General features: G+C 46.2%; 1 protein-coding gene across 2 annotated transcripts in view; it reads right to left on the bottom strand.

Moving 5' to 3' along the window:
- Positions 1-23,023, bottom strand: part of KRIT1 (KRIT1 ankyrin repeat containing) — a 178,879-nt gene that overhangs the window by 77,260 nt on the left and 78,596 nt on the right. For both annotated transcript variants that reach the window (XM_033931157.1, XM_033931158.1), the window contains 3 exons: positions 21,574-21,817; positions 18,735-18,850; positions 224-367 (listed from right to left, as the gene is read on the bottom strand). In XM_033931157.1, the coding sequence (XP_033787048.1) occupies positions 224-367; positions 18,735-18,850; positions 21,574-21,817 (504 nt within the window). The remainder of the gene's footprint in view (positions 1-223; positions 368-18,734; positions 18,851-21,573; positions 21,818-23,023) is intronic.

Raw genomic sequence — 23,023 nt, 5'->3', positions numbered from 1 at the left:
AGAACTGATTCTGCCACTTTAAAAATGCTCCCATTAGATTGCTTCCTAAATTTGGCTTTTAATTTAGTTAATTACATAATTGGTCAGTTGGTGCCATGAGTTGGCATCTTCTAATGCAGAGTAAGAAAAGAAAATGGAAAAACACTTAGCAGCAACAGTTCGGCAACACAGGTACAGAGTGGGCTCATGGATAAAAGATTCTTTTTTCCTTCAAAGTACTCACCAGCATGCATAATGGATAGGTGCCCAGTGATCATTATCCAGCTGATTGACTGAAAACTTGTCATCCAGGAGCCGGCTTAATAAATCAGAATCTCCTTCACATGCACTGCGATGAAGAGGGAAGTCATCTACCCACTGACGCTCCCTAGTAAAGGAGGCCCAGCAATAAATCTTTTAAGTGCTTAACATTTAAAACATTAAGATTTAAAAAAAATACCTTAACAGAAAATAAATACCTGTGTCCTCATAAAAAACTGATTATGTACTTACCCTGGTAAGCTCTTTTCCAGTAGATAAGTGAGACATTCTAGTCAATAGGGTTATTTCAGGTTTATTAAAATTTTGATTAAAACGCTTTTATAAAGATTTCAAAGCGATGTACATAAAAATAATAAAGGTTATACATAATTAGGACTTACAAAGGACTAACAGTACTTGGAAATAAAAGGAAAAAGGGTTGAACTACAATTTTGGAAAGAAAAGGACACTTAAGAGAAAGAACATGGAGAAAGGGGGACCCTGTTAATTTGAATTACCTATTCTTTAAAGAGTTACATCATTAATAGTGGATAAAGAATATCAAGGATTATCCTCTACTAATTACCGAAAGCATCTATAAAAAGGAAGCTCTTCAATGAGCTTTTAAATCGCTTTAAACTTGTGTCTTCCTGAAGATAAGAAGGTAAATGATTCCATTGCTGGGGAGCTGTAACAGAAAATATTTCATTCCACCTTGTATTGATTATCTTTAGTGAAGGTACTACAAGAAGATTTTGGTTTGTTGATTGTAAAATTCTAGAAGCGGAGTATGGAATGAGGAGTCTATCATCCAGGAAAGCTGGTGATTTTGATTGTCTGATTTTGAAAGTTAATAGGGGCTAATTTATAGGATATTCCATGTTGGATTGGAAGCCAATGAACTGTTTTTAGTAGTGCCATAACATGGTCGTACTTTTTTGAGTTGGTAATGATTTTTATCGCAGTATTTTGTATTATTTGTAACGTTCTTACTTGCATGCTCTGCAGAAGGAATCCACTCCAGATTTTTCACTCTGTCTTTGTAGTACTTCTCTGATCGGTTTAACGCCCTCTACAGTCAGTATCCAAACACTGAGAGGCACCCAACTATGTGAAGTAGAGGCACCTGTAATAACAGGCTAAACAAAGTGTTCTGCTGAAAGTAATGAAACAGTACCATTAACTGCCAACACAGGCTCCAATGGAGTGAGGCACAATTCCCCAAGAAAATGAACATAGAAATGAATTCCCAGCCCTCAACGGCTAAGAAGCCTCCAAAATGCAGCTTGGAGAAGCATAAACAGACTGAAACTGTAAACAGGTACAGAAAAGCCAGGCAGAGAGTACAGAATGTCTCACTTATCTACTGGAAAAGTTTACCAGGGTAAGTACATAAAAGTACATAATCTCTTTTTTTCAGTGCAATAGATGAGACATTCTATACAATAGGGACATACAAAAGCAGTCCACCCAAACAGCTAGGGTGGGCTTGCTGCGCCAGCCCCTAAGACCGAGGACCCGAAGGCCAAGTCCTACCTTGTAGCAACATCCACTCTGTAAAACTTGGGAGCATGGGAAGAAAAAAAACAAGTTGCTGCGCTGCAAATCTCCTCAGGAGGGACAGATCTAGCTTCAGACCACAAAGAAGCCACACTCCTGGTAGAAAGCACCTTGACAGAAACAGGGGGTTGTTTCTCAGAAATGGCCCTATGGATCCATCTGGGTATCTGGGCCTTAGAAACGGGAGCATCCTGCTTAATTGAATGAGTCAGCACAGATGATCAGAGAGGCGAAACTCGTGAGTGACTTCCCATCTATGCAGGAGAACCCTGCGTACATCCAGAGGCTACAACAGGCAGTCCTGAGTCAAGGAACCTGTCGGCAGAAAGGCAGGCAAACACACTGCCCGAACAACATGAAAAGTTGAAACATCAACTCCTAGAGGATCAAATCCAACAGAGAAGCATCTGAAAGAAGGCCAAAGGGAGCCTAGATAAAGCTAGACAGCACCAGACTAAGGTTCGAGGGAGGGATAGTATGGACAACCAACCGTCTGACATGATGAACATCAGGACGAGCCGCCAAAGAGGACCAAATGTCCTGTGATCTAAGTAAGAGAGCCTGGTTACCAGGACCTGCAGAGAAGCTATCTTAGGGTCAGTATCCTTCCAGAGGGAAGAAAAGTGAGCATCAGCGAGATCGGAGCTGAATACGGGTCCACCTGGTCTTGGACACACCAATACTGGAAAGCCTTCTACACCGTAGCATACGCCGACCCCCTGTTTGACTTCTTAGACTTTAGAAGACACTCAACAAAAAGGACAGAACATCTTATATGCCCAAAAGTCACATGCTTAAGAGCCATGCCGGAAGAGCAAAAGCCCCGGAACTGGCATGGTAACTGGACCCTGCATGAAAAGGTCCGAAGAAGCGCTCAGCCCAAAGGCTGGACCCATATGCCTGTGCGAACTAGCTGAAGCCACCAGCATAATGCAGCCAAGAAGAAGCAAAATCTTCTGAAGGACAAGGTCGACCAACAGTCCAGGAGTAAAAATAGACAGGAGAAAACTCCTGCTGCCAGAAATGTCCAGTGCATCAAGCCATCCGCTTCTAGGCTCAGAACTTTGAAGGAAGAAGTAAGCACCTTCCTGGATCATGAGGTAGCCATGAGATCAACGTGGGAACTCCCCCAGCGCTCCACAATCATTCAAAATGCCTGTAGGAACCAGATCCACTTGCCCAGATCCAGAGACCATCCACTGAGGAGGTCTGCTTGCACATTGTCCACTCTGGTCACATGCGCTGCTGTCAGCACTAGGAGAAGATGTTGCGCCCCAGAAAAAGAAGGTGGGCTTCCTGAGCCAGAGGAGCGCTCTTGGTCCTCCCTAGCAATTGACACAGGCTATTGATGCTGCATAGTCAGAGAAGACTTTGACCGCTCGGTCCTCTGGAGTCTTCTGCAACCTCATCTAAGCCAAATGGCCTTGAGCTCCACCAGGCAGATGGACCACTTTCTCTGTGAGTGTCCAACCCAGTAACAAGGCAACGATTGAAATGAGCACCCCAGCTCTGAAGGCTGACATCTGCCATCACCACGATCCAGGAGATAATGAGGAGCTGTAGGCCCCTGTAAAAGTATTGTGGGCGAATACACCAGTCCATGCTTGCCCGAGCCTCTAGAGGCCACAGCAGACAAATCTGCAAGGCATTTCGGTGTGGCGCCCAGTGAGTGAGTAATGCATGTTGAAGAGGACGTATGTGCACCCTCGCCCAAGAAACCTCATTCAATGTGGCAAACATGGAGCCTAGAACTTGAAGATAATCCCATACCCAAGGAGCCGGCCGCTCCAAAAGTGCAGAAATCTGGGCACAAAGTTTCTGCCTGGGAGTCTCAGACAGGTAGACACAGCTTGCAGCTGTACTGAAGAGGACTCCCAAGTATGCAAGTAACTGCGTGGGCTGCAAATGACTCTTTGGATGACAATCCAGCCCTCCAGCCCAAGTCTTCCAGCACCTGAAGCACCTGCTCCACTGTGCAATGTCGTTCGGCCAATGAGGGAGCTCTGATCAACCAGTCATCTAGATAAGGATAAACTTGCAGACCAATCTTCCTCAGGTAAGCTGCCACCACCACCACCTTGGTAAAAGTCCGAGGCGTTGTCACCAGCCCAAAGGGCAGGGCCGAAAACTGGTAATGCTGCTCCAGAACATGAAACTGCAGAAACTTGCGGTGGGCCAGAAATATGGGAATGCGTAAGTATGCCTCTGTAAGATCCAGGGAGGCCAGATATTCCCCCAGAAACATTGCTGCAATGACTGAACGTAAGGCCTCCATTTGGAAAAAAGAATCCTTATAGCTGCATTCATGTGCTGAAGATCTAGCCTTCATTGGCATGATAAAGTATACAGAGTATCTGCCTGAGCCCGAGAGGTCGCATGACACCGGTTCGCTAGCATGAATGTCCAGAAAGCGCTGAACAGTAGCCTGAACTCTGAGCGCCTTGTCTGGTCGTCCGGATGCAAAAACCACAAACCAAGCTGACAGAGGCTGGGCAAATTCCAGCTTGTATCCTGATTGAATAATGTCCAAGACTCACTGATCTGCTGTAATGCACATCCAGGTATGCAGAAACTCCAAGAGCCGGCCCCCCCTATCCACAGAAGGGCATTTGGTATCTTGGCGTCATTGTGTCTTTCTAACAGGGTATGCAGGACAGGCGGCGGAAGGTTGGGAACACCTGTAGCCCACATACCAACCTCCAAGTTTCCAAGTTTATTCAAAGTTTATTAATATCTTGATATACCATCTATCACAAAAGAATATCTAGGCGGTTTACAATTAAAATAAATTTAAAAGCAAATGTTAAAAAAAGGGGGTAAAAAGAAAAGCCCATCCCCGGATTTAGTGAAGGGGGATTACATAATTTAAGACTAACATCACAGGAAAGGTAAGTATATGAGGTTGCAAAAAAATACATCAAGATAAAAAAATATATATATAAATGCGAGGAAGGGGAGGGTAGAATAAGAAGAGTTGGTTCACCTCTAAGGAGGCGTTTGGATTTAAAAACCTGCAGAGAGAATTATTCCAGGGAAAGCAAACGGAATCCTAGATTAGGTATCGTACGCATCATTGAAGAAAAATATTTTTGAGTTTGGTCTTAAATATAGTAATATAGTAGATGATGGCAGATAAAGACCCAAATGGTCCGTCCAGTCTGCCCAACCTGATTCAATTTAAATTTAAAAAAAAAGTTTTTCTTAGCTATTTCTGGGCAAGAATCCAAAGCTCTACCTGGTACTGTGCTTGGGTTCCAACTGCCGAAATCTCCGACAAAACCTACTCCTGCCCATCTATACCCTCCCAGCCATTGAAGCCCTCTCCAGCCCATCCTGCCCCATATGGCCATATACAGACTGTGCAAGTCTGCCCAGTACTGGCCTTAGTTCAATATTTAATACTATTTTCTGATTCTAGATCCTCTGTGTTCATCCCACGCTTCTATGAACTCAGTCACCGTTTTTCTCTCCACCACCTCTCTCAGGAGCGCATTCCAGGCATCCACCACCCTCTCCCTTAAAGTAGAATCTCCTAACATTGCTCTTTAATCTACCACCCCCAAACCTCAAACTATGTCCTCTGGTTTTACCATTTTCCTTTCTCTGGAAAAGATTTTGTTCTACGTTAATACCCTTCAAGTATTTGAACATCTGAATCATATCTCCCCTGTCCTTCCTTTCCTCTAGGGTATACATATTCAGGGCTTCTGGTGCAAGCCTCCTATCATTTTCGATGCCCTCCTATGAACCGCTTCAAGTCTTCTTACGTCCTTTGCCAGATACGGTCTCCAAAACTGAACACAATACTCCAAGTGGGGCCTCACCAATGACCTGTACAGGGGCATCAACACCTTCTTCCTTCTACTGGCTACGCCTCTCTTTATACAGCCCAGCATCCTTCTGGCAGCAGCCACCGCCTTGTCACACTGTTTTTTTCGCTTTTAGATCTTCGGACACTATCACCCCAAGGTCCCTCTTCCCATCCGTGCATATCAGCTTCTTATCTCCCAGCATATACGGTTCCTTCCGATTATTAATCCCCAAATGCATTACTCTGCATTTCTTTGCATTGAATTTTAGTTGCCAGGCATTGGACCATTCCTCTAACTTTTGCAGATCCTTTTTCATATTTTCCACTCCCTCTTCGTTGTCTACTATGTTACAAATCTTGGTATCATCTGCAAAAAGGCACACTTTTCCTTCTAACTCGTCAGCAATGTCACTCACAAACATATTGAACAGGATCAGCCCCAGCACTGAACCCTGAGGGACTCCACTACTCACCTTTCCTTCCTCCAAGCGACTTCCATTAACCAACACCCTCTGGCGTCTGTCCGACAACCAGTTTCTAACCCAGTTCACCACTTTGGGTCCTAACTTCAGCCCTTCAAGTTTGTTCAACAGCCTCCTATGAGGAACCGTATCAAAGGCTTTGCTGAAATCTAAGTAAATTACATCTAGCATATGTTTTTGATCCAGCTCTCCGGTCACCCAATCAAAAAATTCAATCAGGTTCGTTTGGCACGATTTACCTTTTGTAAAGCCATGTTGCCTCGGATCCTGTAGTGTAACCCATTAGATTCAAGGAAGTACACTATCCTTTCTTTCAGCAACACTTCCATTATTTTTCTAACAACTGAAGTGAGGCTCACTGGCCTGTAGTTTCCCGCTTCATCCCTGTGACCACTTTTGTGAATAGGGACCACATCCGCTCTCCTCCAATTCCCAGGAACCACTCCCGTCTCCAGAGAACCTCTCTGAGCTCCCTTAGTATCCTGGGATGGATCCCGTCTGGTCCCATTGCTTTGTCCACCTTCAGTTTTTCAAGTTGCTCATAAACACTCTCCTCCGTGAAAAGCGCAGAATCTACTCTATTGTCTCGTGTAACTTTGCCAGACAATCTCGGTCCTTCTCCAGGATTTTCTTCTGTGAATACAGAATAGAAGTATACCGGAACTCATCAGGCTATATGCTGGAAATGAAGACGGGAAACTGACAGGGTTGACGGTCAGTCTAGAAGACTTATGCAGGCAGATCGATAGGCTTAAGAGCGATAAATCCCTGGGACCAGATGGCATCCATCCGAGGGTCATCAAGGAACTGAAAGGGACTATAGCTGAACTGCTTCAACTAATAGCCAATCTGTCAATCAAATTGGGAAAGATTCCGGAAGACTGGAAGGTGGTGAATGTTACGCTGATCTTCATAAAAGGTTCAAGGGGAGATCCGGGAAACTACAGACTGGTAAGTCTGACCTCTATACCAGGAAAGATGGTAGAGGCGCTGATAACGGACCGCATCATTGATCACCTTGACGGACACGGTCTGATGAGGACCAGCCAGCACGGTTTCAGCAAAGGCAGATTTTGTTTGACGAACTTGCAAAGATCTGCAACGTGACATAATCAAGCTCGAGAAATGGCCATCGACATGGCAAATGAGGTTCAACATGGATAAGTGTAAAGTGATGCATGTCAGTAACAAAAATCTCATGCATGAATACTGGATGTCCGGGGCGGTATTTGGAGAGACCTCCCAGGAAAGAGATTTGGGAGTTCTGATCAACAAGTCGATGAAGCCATTCGTGCAATGTGTGGCGGCGGCGAAAAGGGTGAACAGAATGCTAGGAATGATAAAGAAGGGGATCACGAACAGATAGGAGAAGGTTATCATGCCGCTGTACTGGGCTATGGTGTGCCTTCACCTGGAGTACTGCATCCAGCACTGGTCGCCATACATGAAGAAGGACACGGTACTACTCGAAAGGGTCCAGAGAAGAGTGACTAAAATGGTTAAGGGGCTGGAGGAGTTGCCGTACAGTGAGAGATTGGAGAAACTGGGCCTCTTCTCCCTTGAAAAAAGGAGACAGAGGGGACATGATCAAAACATTCAAAATACTAAAGGGAATAATAATAATAATAATAACTTTATTCTTATATACCGCCAGCAATCTTGCGACTTCTAGGCGGTTTACAAAACGAGAGACTGTAAATACAATAAAGAGAAACTGTACATACAACGAATTAAAGAGTATAGCAGTGTGCATCTGATAACATTAGTAATAGACTTAGCAGAAAGACAGATTGTTCACCCTCTCCAAGATAGGGAGAACGAGAGGGCACTCTCTAAAGTTGAAAGGGGATAGATTCCGCACAAACGTAAGGAAGTTCTTCTTCACCCAGAAAGTGGTAGAAAACTGGAACGTTCTTCCGGAGTCTTTTATAGGGAAAAACTGGAACTGGAACGCTCTTCCGGAGTCTGTAATAGGGGAAAATACCCTCCAGGGATTCAAGACAAAGTTGGACAAGTTCCTGCTAAACTGGAACGTACGTAGGTGAGGCTGCACTCGTTTAGAGCACTGGTCTTTGACCTGGGGGCCGCCATGTGAGCAGACTGCTGGGCATGATGGACCACTGGTCTGACCCAGCAGCGGCAATTCTTATGTTCTTATTTGCATGTGTGGATCGGATCAGGAGGAAGGTTAGTGAATTGGGTAGGGGGTCACAAACTTGTCAGGACACGATCGGTGGGCTTAGTGTATCTAGCCCTTAATTTACAGAAGCTTTCATTTTTCCTCTTTCACCTACTTGTCAGGTTTTTTTTTCCATATCCTACTGTTATTTTCATAGACTTCCCATTACCCCACCTCTCTTATTCTTTCCTCAGCCTCCTATTCTCTCATCTCACTTTCTACCCCTATTCCCACCCTCTCTGTACTTCTTCCTTCCTGAGACTCATGCACCTTCTGCCTCTCATCCCCTTATTAGCCCCAGCTACATTCCTGTCATTCAAATCCTTTATACCTTCAGAACCTTTTTTATCTCCCCATCCAGACTTCCATTCCTTGCCTTTTATTTCCCTTCTCTACCCTTCCTCATCTCCTACAAAAGACCAGTTCCCTTCCTTTGTCTCTCATACTCTCTGTTGTCCTTTGTCCCTTTGAACTGCCTCAAAAAAAAAAAAATTAAAAAAAAGAAAAAAAAAAAATTTACAGAAGCATTTGCTAACTATCGAGCTCATTTGTTGGTGATAACAAAAATTTTGGTCCAAAATGACTCCAAGTATTTTCACCTTAGAGTCTGATTGAACTGGGATGGAGTCTATCTTGATGGGAAACAGTACACATTTTGATTTATTGATGTTTAGTGATAGCATATTTTGCTGAAGCCACAAGTTGATTTTAATCAGTTTAAGGTTGATTTCTAAGATATCAGCTTTGTTATTGGGATTGAGGGGATGAAGTAATTGCATGTCATTAGCATAGGCAAAGCAACTGAATCTGATTGATTAAGCTAACTTAAGAAGGGGGGGATAGAAAATCATTGAATAAAAGAGGTGATAATATGGAGCCTTGAGAGACACCATACTGCTGAGAGGGGTAGAAGAAGTAGAGTTGTTGAAATGTACTCTGAATTCACGGTCATGAAAAAAGGAAGTAAACCAATTTAGAGCGGTACCCCAGAAGCTCTGGGAAAATCTCTGCGACGTGGAATGTGTATACTGCCAGGAGCCCCAAAAATTAGAACAATCAGAACCCCTGGAGGGTTTGGGCCTACTATCAGACAGGGTCTTTGGGAAACAGTCTGAATCCATGAGGACATCCTGGCCTTTGCCAAATAACTGCACCTTAAAAGACAGCCTTGCTAAAGTAGCCTTGGAAGTGGAATCACCAGTCCACTACCTAACCCATAGCATTCGGCAGATCAAAATGGAGTATGCTGACACTTTTGCTAGCACTTTCAAAAGACCGAAAAAGGCATCCACTATATAATCCATCCCAGCCATCAGCAGTTGAGGAGGCGGCTCCACCATATCAGTCTCTAGCATGAGCAACCGAGACAGGCTTGTGCAACAAACTATGTCACCACAGCAGCTTTGTTGCCCAAATTGGCTGTTTCAAAAACTTTCTGAGGACCACATCCACTCGGCAGTCCTGCATATTTTTCCAACACAACTCCCCCGTCACTGGGAAGAGAGGTGTGCTTAGATCTCTTGTGCCACCAAGGAATCCATCTTGGGCTGCCCCAAAAGCTGCTGACTCTCCTGCGCCAAGGGATAAAAGTGGGACATAGCTCTAGCACTCTTCAAAGTACCTTCTGGAGAGTCAAACTGCTCAGAGACCATAAAACTCAGCCCATGCCAGGGAAAGATTGCAGAATGCGAGCTTCCACAACAAAGCCTGGCGGAGCCAGCTGAGTGGCTAAGCTCAATTCCTGCAAAGATGCAGTAGTAAGAACAGGTAGAGCTGCAAACTTGATTAAGCACAGGACACCATCAACAGGATCATTACCAGGATCCAGAGCATCCAAGGGATCCGTGCATCCAGCACACAAGCCCGCACTGTCAAACAAGGAATCAGAAGGGTCAGGATTAGCAGCCGGATCCCCCAAATCAGGAGCAGGAAGATCAACAGCTGGATCAGGCAGAGGCGAGGATATGCCCGAAGGCACCACGCCATGCAAAAACGCCCTGGGAGGGAAAGGAGACTGCTCAGAAGAAGAACACGCTTTTTTTTTTTTTAAACTCTCGAGTACAAAACCTCATGATTTTAGAGAAGGTATCCAGCTCTGGGGTATGGAGTCACCCTTAGATGACTTAAATTTGTGTGTCTTAAACTGCAGAGACTCTGCAGCTAGGCTGACCGAAGAACCCGCTGTGCCGAGCCCTGAAAGTAATGAAAGCTGCGTCGCTGGGCTGGCTGAGCGTTTGATCATCTGCTTCTGTGGGGAGAAAGCTAAGTTGGTTGTTACACCTCCCCCAGCTGCGCCACGCAAGACATGGCGCAAGGACGCTCTAAAAGTATTAAATATGCACAATCCTGGCATGAATTCACATGAGGAGACCTCCAAGAACTCCATCCCAGCAGTTTTCCAGGCAAAAATCACAGTTTTGAAGAAGCAGGGAGAAGAAGAAGAAAAGATCGCTTAAAATCCAAAATGGCCACCGGCACCAAATTTGCACCAAAACCACAATATTTCTAATATTTTCTAAAGTCCAAAAACGGTGATTTTAGGATTTTTCAGGAGGGGTACACAGAGAAACTCAGAAAACCCCACTTTTAAAAAACTTTCTCCAACATCTCTCACAAGCTGTCAGCTCCTTGTACTCACTGTGACCTGATACACTAGAATCCACCTGCTCAGAGCTCTTACTCAGTAGCTGTAGAAGAATTCACTCCATAATTCCAGGAATGCTCTCACAAAGCTGATCTTTGGGCTGCTGGTCAGACTCGACTGTCTGACCATGCCTCCACCTCAGCGGACCACCATTTGCGTACCAGGATGGGCGAAGGCTTAACAGTCTGTGCTTGACACCTGCTTAACAGAAGGTGAGACTACTTCATGGATGGCCCTGAGCTCCAAGGAAAACTATGCAGACTGGCTAACAGGTACCCAAAAAGGGATCAGCCTGTCAGTTACAGATCGAAGTCTGTGAATTCTTAAGCAGGCAGTGCTCCAAATTTGCTTCTAACATGAAAATACCCACAAAGGGAATGAAACTACTACATCAAATTTAAAACAATAAAATGGAGAGAGCAGAACACACACAGCTGCAGACATGCGTGCAGAATGAAAGACTGTAGAGGGCGCTAAACCGATCAGTAAAGTACTAAAGAGGCAGAGTGAAAAATTTGGAGTGGATTCCTTCTATACAGCATGTGACTATCGGGAAATAACCCCATTGTTTAGAATGTGTCACCTATTGCACTGGAAAATTCATGAAGCTTGTTACGCCAGTGCCAGAAGGAGAGGGACAAACTCTGTGTCTAATACTGAAGAATGCTCTTTTCCCCGCCACACAGGCCTTAAGTACACAAAGTCTAGACCCCTTACCCTTAATGCCCAAAACTTGTGTCTGTCCCAAAATAATCCCTGCAGGATTGATGCAGTATACGTTCTATATATCTAACTATGGACCTCCAAAAGGACAATCTGTTCACACCCCTAAAAAGCACGGATAAAAGGTCCCCACCTCCTGCTGGCATATCAAACAAACCTCCTTATCAATACCTCCTATATGAAAAAGTTTATTCTGTGAGGTATAAACCCAATAGAAAAGTCTGTATTGACACTCCCTCAACTCTACAGAATGTACCCAAAAAGGAATAGAGCGTAATAATTTGAGTAGCTCATCCGCCCCCATTTTCTAAGAAAGCAATGTTACTTACCGTAACAGTTGTTATCCAGGGACAGCAGGCAGCTATTCTCACTAGTGGGTGATGTCATCAGACAGAGCCCCGGTACGGACGTCTCACAAGCACGTGTTGCTTGTAGAAACTTAAAAGTTTCTAGATGCCCGCACCGCGCATGCGCCGGTGCCTTCCCGCCCGGAGATCCGGGCGTGTCTCCTCAGTTCAGGTAGCTAGCCTGAGAAGCCAACCCAGGGGAGGTGGGTGGGACGTGAGAATAGCTGCCTGCTGTCCCTGGATAACAACTGTTACGGTAAGTAACATTGCTTTATCCCAGGACAAGCAGGCAGGTATTCTCACTAGTGGGTGACCTCCAAGCTAACCTCAGTGGGATGGAGGGGGAGTTGGCGACTTAAGAGAATAAATTTTTCAATACTGTTTGGCCAAACTGTCCATCCCGTCTGGAGAGAGTATCCAGACAATAATGTGAGGTGAATGTGTGAACCGAGGACCAGGTGGCAGCCTTACAAATCTCCTCGATTGGTGTTGATCTGAGGAATGCTACTGAGGCTGCCATTGCTCTGACCTTATGGGCTGTGACCTTACAAGGAAGTGATAATCCAGCCTGGGCATAGCAGAAAGAGATACAAGCCGCCATCCAATTAGAGATGGTGCGCTTTGATACGGGTCTTCCCAACTTATTAGGATCGAAGGAGACAAAAAGTTGAGGAGTGGTTCTGTGTGGCTTGGTGCGATCCAGGTAGAAAGCCAAAGCACGTTTACAGTCTAGAGTGTGAAGGGCCGATTCTCCGTGGTGAGAATGGGGCTTAGGGAAGAATACTGGAAGTACAATGGATTGGTTGAGATGAAATTCGGAGACCACCTTAGGCAGGAATTTCGGGTGAGTGCGTAGGACCACCTTGTCATGATGGAATACTGTGAATGGTGGATCCGCCATCAATGCCTGGAGTTCGCTGACTCTGCGAGCGGACGTAAGGGCTACAAGAAAAAGCACTTTCCAGGTGAGATACTTAAGAGGGGCCCTGTTGAGTGGTTCAAACGGGGGCTTCATGAGACGGGAAAGGACTACATTGAGGTCCCAAACTACTGGGGGTGGTTTGAGAGGAGGGTTAACATGGAAGAGTCCTTTCATAAATCTGGCGACCACCGGATGGGCCGAGAGGGGTTTCCCTTGTAGGGGCTGGTGGAACGCCGCAATAGCGCTCAGGTGGACTCGTATGGATGTAGACTTGAGCCCAGATTGAGATAGATGTAGGAGATAGTCCAGCACGGAGGATAAGGAAGCTCGCTGAGGTTCCTTTGATTTAGAAACACACCATGAGGAGAATCTAGTCCATTTCTGGGAGTAGCATTGTCGAGTGGCGGGCTTCCTGGAAGCCTCCAAGACTTCCCTCACTTCTTGTGAGAATTGGTGAGGGGTTACGTTGAGAGGAACCAAGCTGTCAGGTGGAGGGACTGCAGGTTGGGATGAAGCAGTGATCCTTGATGTTGAGTAAGTAGTGAAGGAAACACTGGAAGTGGTACTGGTTCCCTGCTGCTGAGTTGAAGTAGGAGGGAGAACCAAGGTTGTCTGGGCCACCGAGGAGCTATTAGAATCATGGTGGCCTGTTCGAGTTTCAGCTTGACCAGAGTCTTCTGGATCAGCGGGAATGGTGGGAACGCATATAGAAATCGTTTCCCCCAGTTCAGTAGAAAAGCATCTGCCTCGAGGCGATGAGGGGTGTAGATCCTGGAGCAAAACTGAGGCAGTTTGGAGTTGTGGGGAGCCGCAAAGAGGTCTATCTGAGGCGTCCCCCACTGTGTGAAGATTTGGTGAAGGGGGCTGGAATGGAAAGTCCATTCGTGCGGTTGTAGCAGACGACTTAGTTTGTCTGCTAAGACGTTGTTCTCCCCCTGAATGTAGACAGCTCTGAGGAAGGCGTTGTGGCGCACCGCCCAGTCCCAGACTCGTAGGGCTTCCTGGCAAAGGAGGGCCGAGCCCGTGCCTCCTTGCTTGTTGATATAATACATGGCGGCCTGATTGTCTGTGCGAATGAGGATCACCATGTCGTGAAGTAGGTGTTGGAAAGCTTGGAGCGCATTGAAGATGGCTCTGAGCTCCAGTAGATTGATTTGATGTAGTCTTTCCGCACTGGTCCAGAATCCTTGGGTGCGGAGACCATCCAGGTGGGCCCCCCATGCATAGTTCGACGAATCGGTTGTGAGAACTTTCTGATGGGGGGGAGAGTGCAACAGCAAACCTCTGGATAGATTCGAAGAGGTCATCCACCAAAGTAGAGACTGCCGAAGAGCAGGTGTGACTAAGATGTGTTTGGTTAGTGGATCGGACGTCTGATTCCACTGTGATGCCAGGGTCCACTGGGGGATCCTGAGATGGAGTCTGGCAAAGGGTGTCACATGTACTGTGGAGGCCATATGGCCCAGGAGCACCATCAGTTGTCTCGCCGGTAGGGTTTGGCGAGTAGACACCGACTGGCAGAGATGAAGAAGAGACTCCATGTGTTGCAGAGGCAGGAATGCTCGGAGTCGAGTGGTGTCCAGGACCGCTCCGATGAAGGGGAGGGACTGGGTGGGTTGTAGATGAGACTTGGAAAAGTTGATCTCGAAGCCCAAATTCTGGAGGAAGTAGGCTGTAGCCAAGACCGCCGAAGTGACCTCTGGGGCTGACGGGGCCTTGATGAGCCAGTCGTCGAGGTATGGGAACACCTGTAGACCCCTGTCCCGGAGTGCCGCGGCCACTACCACCAGGCACTTTGTGAAGACTCTGGGGGACGAAGAGAGGCCGAATGGTAGCACTCGATACTGTAGGTGCAGATTTCCCACCCGAAATCTGAGGAACTTTCGGGAGGCCGGGTGAATGGGGATGTGAGTGTAGGCCTCCTTGAGATCCAGGGAGCATAACCAGTCGTTCTGCTCGAGGAGGGGGTATAGAGAAGCCAAAGTCAACATGCGAAACTTCTCTTTGACCAGAAACTTGTTGAGGGCCCGAAGGTCTAAAATGGGTCGCAGGTCGCCTGTTTTCTTCGGGACGAGGAAGTACCGGGAGTAAAACCCTCGGTTCAATTGGTCTGACGGGACCGGCTCGACAGCCCGAAGCTGAAGTAAGGTTTGGACTTCCTGAAGAAGAAGGGCGGTCTTTGTCGAGCTTGAAGGATACTCTCTTGGAGGATGGTCCGGGGGGACCCGATGGAAGTGAAGAGAGTATCCTTCTCTTATGATGGTAAGGACCCATAGGTCCGTGGTTATGGCCTCCCATCGATGGTAAAAAAGATGGAGGCGGCCCCCTATGGGAGAGGCTGAGGGGTGCAGAACGGTGTCGGTTATGCTCCCAGGAGGGGAGTCAAAAGGGCTGGGGAGCCTTAGGTGCAGCCGGTGGCTGAGGTTTTTGCTGAGTGTGTGGCGCAGTGGTTGGATCTACAGCCTCAGCACCCTGGGGTTGTGGGTTCAAACCCTGCGCTGCTCCTTGTGACCCTGGGCAAGTCACTCAGTCCTCTATAGCCCCAGGTACGTTAGATAGATTGTGAGCCCACCGGGACAGATAGGGAAAATGCTTGAGTACCTGATTGTAAAAACCGCTTAGATAACCTTGATAAGCGGTATATCAAATCCTAATAAACTTGAACTTGAACTTGAGACTTCTGGGGAGGTTGTCTCTTCGCAGGTTGTCTCGCAGCAGGCGTTTGTCTGGGCATGTAACGCCGCTGGTAAATCAGGGGTGGCCTGGAAGGTCGAGACTGTTGAGGTTTGGGTTTGGGCCGCAGGATGGATTGAAAAGATTTTTCGTGATCCGACAGCTTCTTGGTAACAGTTTCGATAGACTCATCGAACAGGTCAGCTCCCGCACATGGTACGTTGGCGAGTCTGTCCTGGAGGTTGGGATCCATATCGATTGTACGGAGCCATGCCAGGCGACGCATGGCTACCGCGCTTGCGGCAGCACGTGCCGAGAGTTCGAATGCATCGAAGGAGGATTGCATCAGCTGGAGGCGTAATTGGGAGAGGGAGGCTACCACTTCCTCGAACTCGAATCGAGCTTGGGTGTCTATGAACGGAGTGAACTTGCGGAGCACCGGCAAGAAGAACTCCAGATAGGAAGAGAAAAAGAAATTGTAGTTCAGCACCCGTGACGCCATCATGGAGTTTTGATAGAATTTTCTACCAAATTTGTCCATCGTTCTCCCCTCTCGGCCCGGCGGTACAGAGGCGTAGACCTGAGAGGGATGAGAGCGTTTAAGAGAGGACTCGACCAGTAGGGATTGGTGGGAGAGTTGAGGGCCCTCAAACCCTTTATGGTGCACGATGCGGTATCGAGCATCGAGTTTGCTGGGAATCGCCGGTATGGAGTACGGTGTTTCGAAACACTGCATGAAGGTCTGATCCAGCAATTTATGCAGAGGGAGCCGAAGCGACTCCGTTGGAGAGTTAGGTAAATGCATGGTGTCCAGATACTCTTTGGAGTATCGGGAGCCCGTGTCAAGGGTCACATCCAGATCATCCGCCATTTGTCGGAGGAATGATGAGAAAGACAATTGATCCGCCAGCGTCGGTCTGTGAGACGGGCTGGAGGAGGAAGAGGCCTCCGGATCCATGGACATCGGGGAGTGGCATGGAGAATCGGGTACGGGTGTCTCCTCGTACTCCGGTCCCTCCGGAGGGGACACCTCTGATGAGGAGTATCCCATACGTTGCAGTTTTTTCTGCGGTGACACCTCCGAATGGCGTGAAGAGTGCCAAGATGAGTGTCTTGATCGGTGCCCGTCTCGGTGGCGGGACGGGGATCGGGATCGTCTGTGCATCGCATGGTCTCCCGAGGCCCCCAAGTGGTGGATAGGGCTGGAAGCGGTGGATCGCAACTGGGGTTGCGATGCGGATTCTTGCGATGCTACCCAAGTCTGGTAAGGAGTGCGGAAGAACTCTTCCTGACTATGCCCAGGGCTTTGAGTATCGATCGGAGGTCTGGTCCCATGTTGGCGCGGAGGCGTAATGGACTCTAATGGCGGCATATCGGTAAGCGAGGCTTGCCGCATGGGCATCGCCGCCCTCCCCCGTTCGTCCTCGTCGGTTTTCGAGGTCGAACGGCGTGGAGGAGGGGGAGGGGGCGGACCGCCCCTTTGGACCGGTACCGGGAGGTCACCCTGTATGGCAGCGATGAGCCCGGGTCCGATGGTCTGCATGAGCTCAACGAATTGAGCTTCCAGCATGGACCGTAGCGAAGCCGATAAGGAGGGATCCGCACCGAAAGGGGGTCCTCCTGCACGGTCATCGCGCTCCTTCGAGGTCGAGTGCTTCTGCTTAGTAGCTTTCGGCACTTTGATGACCACTGGTGGTACTGTGGAAGGAAGAGGTACCTGAACCGAGGAGACCGGGGCAGGCACCGACGTCGAGCTCGTGGATGTTGTCGGGATGAACGATGCCGGTTTCACCACACTCGATGCAGGAGGGGTCGATACCGGTTTCGCCTGAACCGGGGAGGTATCAGATGAAGTGGAGGCTGAAGGATCCTTAGCTGCGTCCATCTTGAACATCGATTCCCACAATAGGCAACGCCGTTTGAATGAGCGTGCCGTAAGGGTAGAGCAAGGCCTGCACGATTTCGGAATGTGGTCAGGACCCAAACACTGCAAACAGCGACGGTGAGGGTCCATGAGTGAAATCGCGCCTTGGCACTTGCTGCACTTTTTAAACCCGGTGATTGGCCGGGACATAGGTCGGAAAATCTCCGCCGCGAGGTCGAAGCCTGTGGGCCTGAGCCACGTGGCCGGCCCGTTCGACCCGCCGGAGGAAATAATCTTCTTTTTTTTTTTTTTAAACTGAAAAAGAAATGTACTGTTAATTGTAATTAAAAGAAAGCGAAAACGCGGACAAGGAAGGCAAATTTAACTGAATTCAGCTAGCGCATGATGAAGTTGAACTTCTCAGCTCCGCGGAAAGAAAAGAACTGAGGAGACACGCCCGGATCTCCGGGCGGGAAGGCACCGGCGCATGCGCGGTGCGGGCATCTAGAAACTTTTAAGTTTCTACAAGCAACACGTGCTTGTGAGACGTCCGTACCGGGGCTCTGTCTGATGACATCACCCACTAGTGAGAATACCTGCCTGCTTGTCCTGGGATAAAGATCAGTACTAAAAGGCATGTGACATAAATTATGTACATGTTTTAGAGCTGTGCAATATCTTGTTGCAATTTTGATAACTGTACTTATTTGAAGTTAATAGAGATAATAACTTTATAACTAACTTTATTTTTTTCTATACCACCACAATTTTGCGACTTCTAGGCGGTTTACAGTGAAGAGAGCTGGACAATCAGAAAATAATCAATTCATCCAGAAAGCTTCATCTGAGGGACTGTAAATGTTGCCTCTCTCATGCTCTCTGATGAGACATGACTGATGAGAAGAATAGTCTGATGAGAAAAAAAATACTGCTACCATTTTTAAACATTTGTGTTTGGTGGTGAGGGGGCATGAATTTATGTCTGGCATAAAGGATGAACTTCGTAAGATAACATGGAAATGTAAAGCATTCCTTTAAATAAGCAGTTCTCAAATATGTCTTAGGAGAGCTGGCATATACTGCCTCAGTCCATATCACTTTATATCATGCATATTCACTGAGGATATCCTGAAAACCTAATTGCTTGCTGTTTCTCCACAACATTTGGAAACAGTGCTTGAAATCATACAGTAGAAGAAAACAAGAAAGTTATACTACATGACAACAGAAAATCCCTGCCATTAGCAACTGCTACTGAAGGCATGAATGTGATGAAAGTAGTACAGTACTTGTCTTCCATGACGCTGCTCATGCTTCGCTGCCACTTCTCTCGTTTTGGAATCTGGATCTTTGAATAATCTGGAGCTCCAAGGCCAAAGTATGGATTTATCACTACTTTATCAACCTACAAAATTAATGGGAAAAAATGATAAAACAGAAATAGCATTATGCCCTTATTGGCCAGGAAAGAGAACATAATATGGCAAATGTCAAAAAGGAGATGTCTGAAAATGGAAGCTGAATTACATGAAAAGTTAACTCAATTTGTAACTTTATACATAAAAATTAATTAAATATCAGGATAAAGAAAAGCTAATTTATTAGTACTATGCATGGGAGTAGCTAGCAGAATCTTGATCATTCTTAGCTTGCATTTCATAAATACATTCAGGTTTTTGGTTTTTTTTTACTAACTATTTCAATAAAATGTAGTAAAAATCACCACCAGGGTAAGAGAAAGGAGAAATCTAGTGGTTAAAGCAGCAGACTGGGAACACAAGAAGCCAGAGTTCAAATCCTGTTTCACCCACGAACACTCCCTGTGACCTTCCACATACAGTTCAAACTTCTTTTATTGACCTACAAGTGTATTCACTTGGCAGCTCCTCAGTATTTCTCCTTTCTTATCTCTCCCTATACTCTGCCCCGGGAACTCCATTCAACAGGTAAGTCTCTCTTGTCTGTACCCTTTTCCTCTACTGCCAACTCTCAACTCTGTCCCTTCTACTTTGCTACACCATATGCCTAGAACAAATTGCTTGACTCGGTATGTTAGGTCCCATCTCTGGCAGTATTCAAATCCATGCTAAAAGCTCACTTTTTTGAAACTGTGTTGTCCTAACCCAACCTACTTGTAAAGCACCCATATGTGTCATTCCCTCTATAGTCCTCTACCCCATAGGCAGTGGAACACTTTTTTTGTTTGGGGGCCCAAGAACTCCGCCCCAGACCTGTCCAAGCCCCGCCCCAAATCTACCCATGCCCCATCCCAGACACCACATCCATAATAATAGTACCAATTGAAAATGCCATTTCTTCCATTCATTTTTCATATATACACAATATAATCTTATTAACAATACACAATGGTAACCACAAAATGAACTACACAAAGCACATTCTTTTCCCTTCCCCACCACTGCACTGTGCAATGTCTCCATCTCTCTCTCTCTCTCATTCCCTCCCTTGCTGCAAAGGCAGTGGGGAAAAAGAAAAAGAGAGGGGGATCCAGGGTGCATCTCTCCCACCCCCTCTATTGCCACATCCAACATTTCTCCCTCTCTTATTTCCCAGACTGTGTGCAGCATCTTTCACTCCTGCCCAACAACCCCATGCCCAACATTCCTCCTTCTATCACCCTCTCCAGCTCCATGCCACATCTCTTCCTCCATTCCCTCTACCAATATGTCCAACATTCCTCCCTCTTGCATTCATTTCATTTGTCTCACTGTTCCCTCTCCAGCACCACATCCAACATTTCTCCCTCTCATGTCTTTCTATCTCACTCCTCTCCCACCACCATGTCCAACAATTGTCTCCCTTCCTGTGCCCAACAATTCTTCTCATTCTTCCTTTCCCTCACACCCATGGCTCAACAATTCTCCCTTTCTATTCCCTCCCCCATCTCAGAATCTCTTTCCCCCTCTCTCCTTCCTTCCAGCCTTTGTCCCAAGTCTGTGCTACATTTCTCCCTTCTGTGTCCCAAATTCATGCCCCTCCTTCCTTCCTTTCTTTGTACCCAGATCATGCTCCCTTCCTTTCTTCCATGTCTCAATGCACCCCTCTCCTTCCCTTTTGTGACCCAATGCACCTCTCTCCTTCCCTCCCATCTCTCCCTCCCTATTAAATCTCTATTAAATATCACTTACTGACACTGATGATACCTGTGGAAAATTAAGCAAAGATTACAATACTTCACTCTTATCTTCTAACTGCTCAACTTTATTAATTACCAAGGATTCCAATCCACTCAAAGTACAGCCATTTTTTTTTCTCATGGGTTTTAACTTTTATAGAGATTTCTTGTAACTTAAATACCCTAAAATCTGTTCAGAGAAAGATTTGCCCAAGTTGATAGTAATCTGCCATATAGTTTCAAATAAACACACTTTAGGCTGTTTCTAAACTGAACTAAAAAAAACACAGTTTCACCAAATAATACAAAAAGGTGGTAGATGCGTGGAACAGTCTCCCGGAAGAGGTGGTGGAAACAGAGACTGTGTCTGAATTTAAGAGGGCTTGGGATAGGCACGTGGGATCTCTGAGAGAGAGAAAGATATAATGGTTACTGTGGATAGACAGGCTAGATGGGCCATTTGGCCTTTATCTGCCATCATGTTTCTATGTTTCTAAAAGAGCCCACCTATTAAAAAAAAAAACCAAAAAAAACATCACCTTACAAAAAGCAACCTGTCTGCTATCTCATGTCTATTCATGCTTTTTCCTGGGGACAACGAGATACCTTCCAATTTCCTGTGCTAAGTACTTTCTTACGGCTTCTGTGCAGGGTGCAATTACATGTTGAAGTGCCAATTCTCGACAGCTGTGTAAAGATGCAAAACTTTGGACTTTGAATCAGGAAATAAAATTATAAAATCAACCTCAACAGAGCAGCCACTGAGCGACCAGGTGCCTATGACATCTAGGATGAGCAAAGTTTGCTTTGAACATAAATCCTTTTTCAATTTTGGATTTCAGTAATGTTTTTACTTGCTTTTAGTCAGCGAGGTAGCTGTCACATGTACCCCAAGAAATCCAGACTGTATGAAGCATTAACATCATCATTTTCTGCTGAGCAAAAATCTTTACACTTTAATCCTTTTACTATAGTATAGACAGATCTCTTACCCTGTTGGTATATTGAAGATCCGACCCAAATAAAGGGTTATAGATACACATATCGGCTCTCTCCAAGGCCATCATTTTGCTCTTGATTTCCAAAGCAGTGTAACCCATGTGCAGTGAACTCTCTGTCTGCCCAGCTTCTATAGCATATGCAGGGTTGGTAACATTAGTTTTAATCCTCTCCAGAGGTGAAGGCTTGAATAAAGCTGGGATGGCATGGCACTTTGTGTGTTGGTCATCTAACCACCTACAAAGCAAAAAACAAGGCACTTTCAGAATTCTTCATTTCCAAAACCAGATTCATTCATCCTTGAAAAGAAGCCAACTAATTATTGTCATACAAGAAAACAAAAGGGCACAAAAATAGAGAATTCATTTCAACTTAATACAGGAGAGAAGTCTCAGTTTTTATCTATTATGAAACATATCAAGTTCTCAAAGTACCCCAACAATATGCATTAAAAATACAGACACTACAGAAATGAATAGTGCAAACTATGACTCTTTCATTCTTAGTCTCTGAAATTACCATGTCTATTGTAGTTGGGTATATTGCTATTGGCTTGAAATAGAAAAAAAAAAACTGCTGAAAAGTTAACTTAAACTCTTCTGCCACAAATACATGTGGCTATATCCCTTTCAGAAGACAAAATCTTTAAAAAGGAAGCTTTAAAATACTTTGGAAGAAGAATCATAGGTATGTTAAGCATTCTGGTTTTGTCCTATCCATTTGTACTTACTTCCCATTACCAATCTCTAAGATGCCAGCAGAAGGATGTGACAGAAGTATCTGAATTCTATTCTAGTATTCTATTATCAAGAAATAAAGCATCCGAGATCATTTACTACATACTGTTGCAAAGTTATATTTAGGAGGGAATTCATCAAGGAGTAATAGGGCTTTAAGTTACATTAAATTTCCCCCAGTGTGACTTCAATAGCCCCAACGCCACTTGACAAAAAATATGGCAGCATGATTTAAGACACCGTGGGTTACACAATAATGAGATGCAAAATACATAAATGTATGATTTGCAACTCATTAATATGCAGATTCCCTAAAGTAACTTGCAGTAGTAATACACTGCAAGTCACATTAAAACCCAAAACTCATGGCAAAGTACCGTATTTTCACGCATATAAAGCGCGCGTTATACGCGTTTTTACCTACCGCGCATACCCCTCGCGCGTTATATGCGTGAGCGCGGTATACCAAAGTTTTAAAACATAGTTCCCACCCCGCCCGACGCCCGATTCACCCCCCCAGCAGGACCGCTCGCACCCCCACCCCGAACGACCGCTCGCACGCGCTCCCACCCGCACCCGCATCCACGATCGGAGCAAGAGGGAGCCCAAGCCCTCTTGCCCGGCCGACTCCCCGACGTCCGATACATCCCCCCCCCCGGCAGGACCACTCGCACCCCCACCCCGAACGACCGCTCGCACGCGCTCC

Source organism: Geotrypetes seraphini, chromosome 2, assembly GCF_902459505.1.
Source record: "Geotrypetes seraphini chromosome 2, aGeoSer1.1, whole genome shotgun sequence".
Lineage (NCBI taxonomy): Eukaryota > Metazoa > Chordata > Amphibia > Gymnophiona > Dermophiidae > Geotrypetes > Geotrypetes seraphini.
This window is presented reverse-complemented; position numbering and strand designations above follow the sequence as displayed.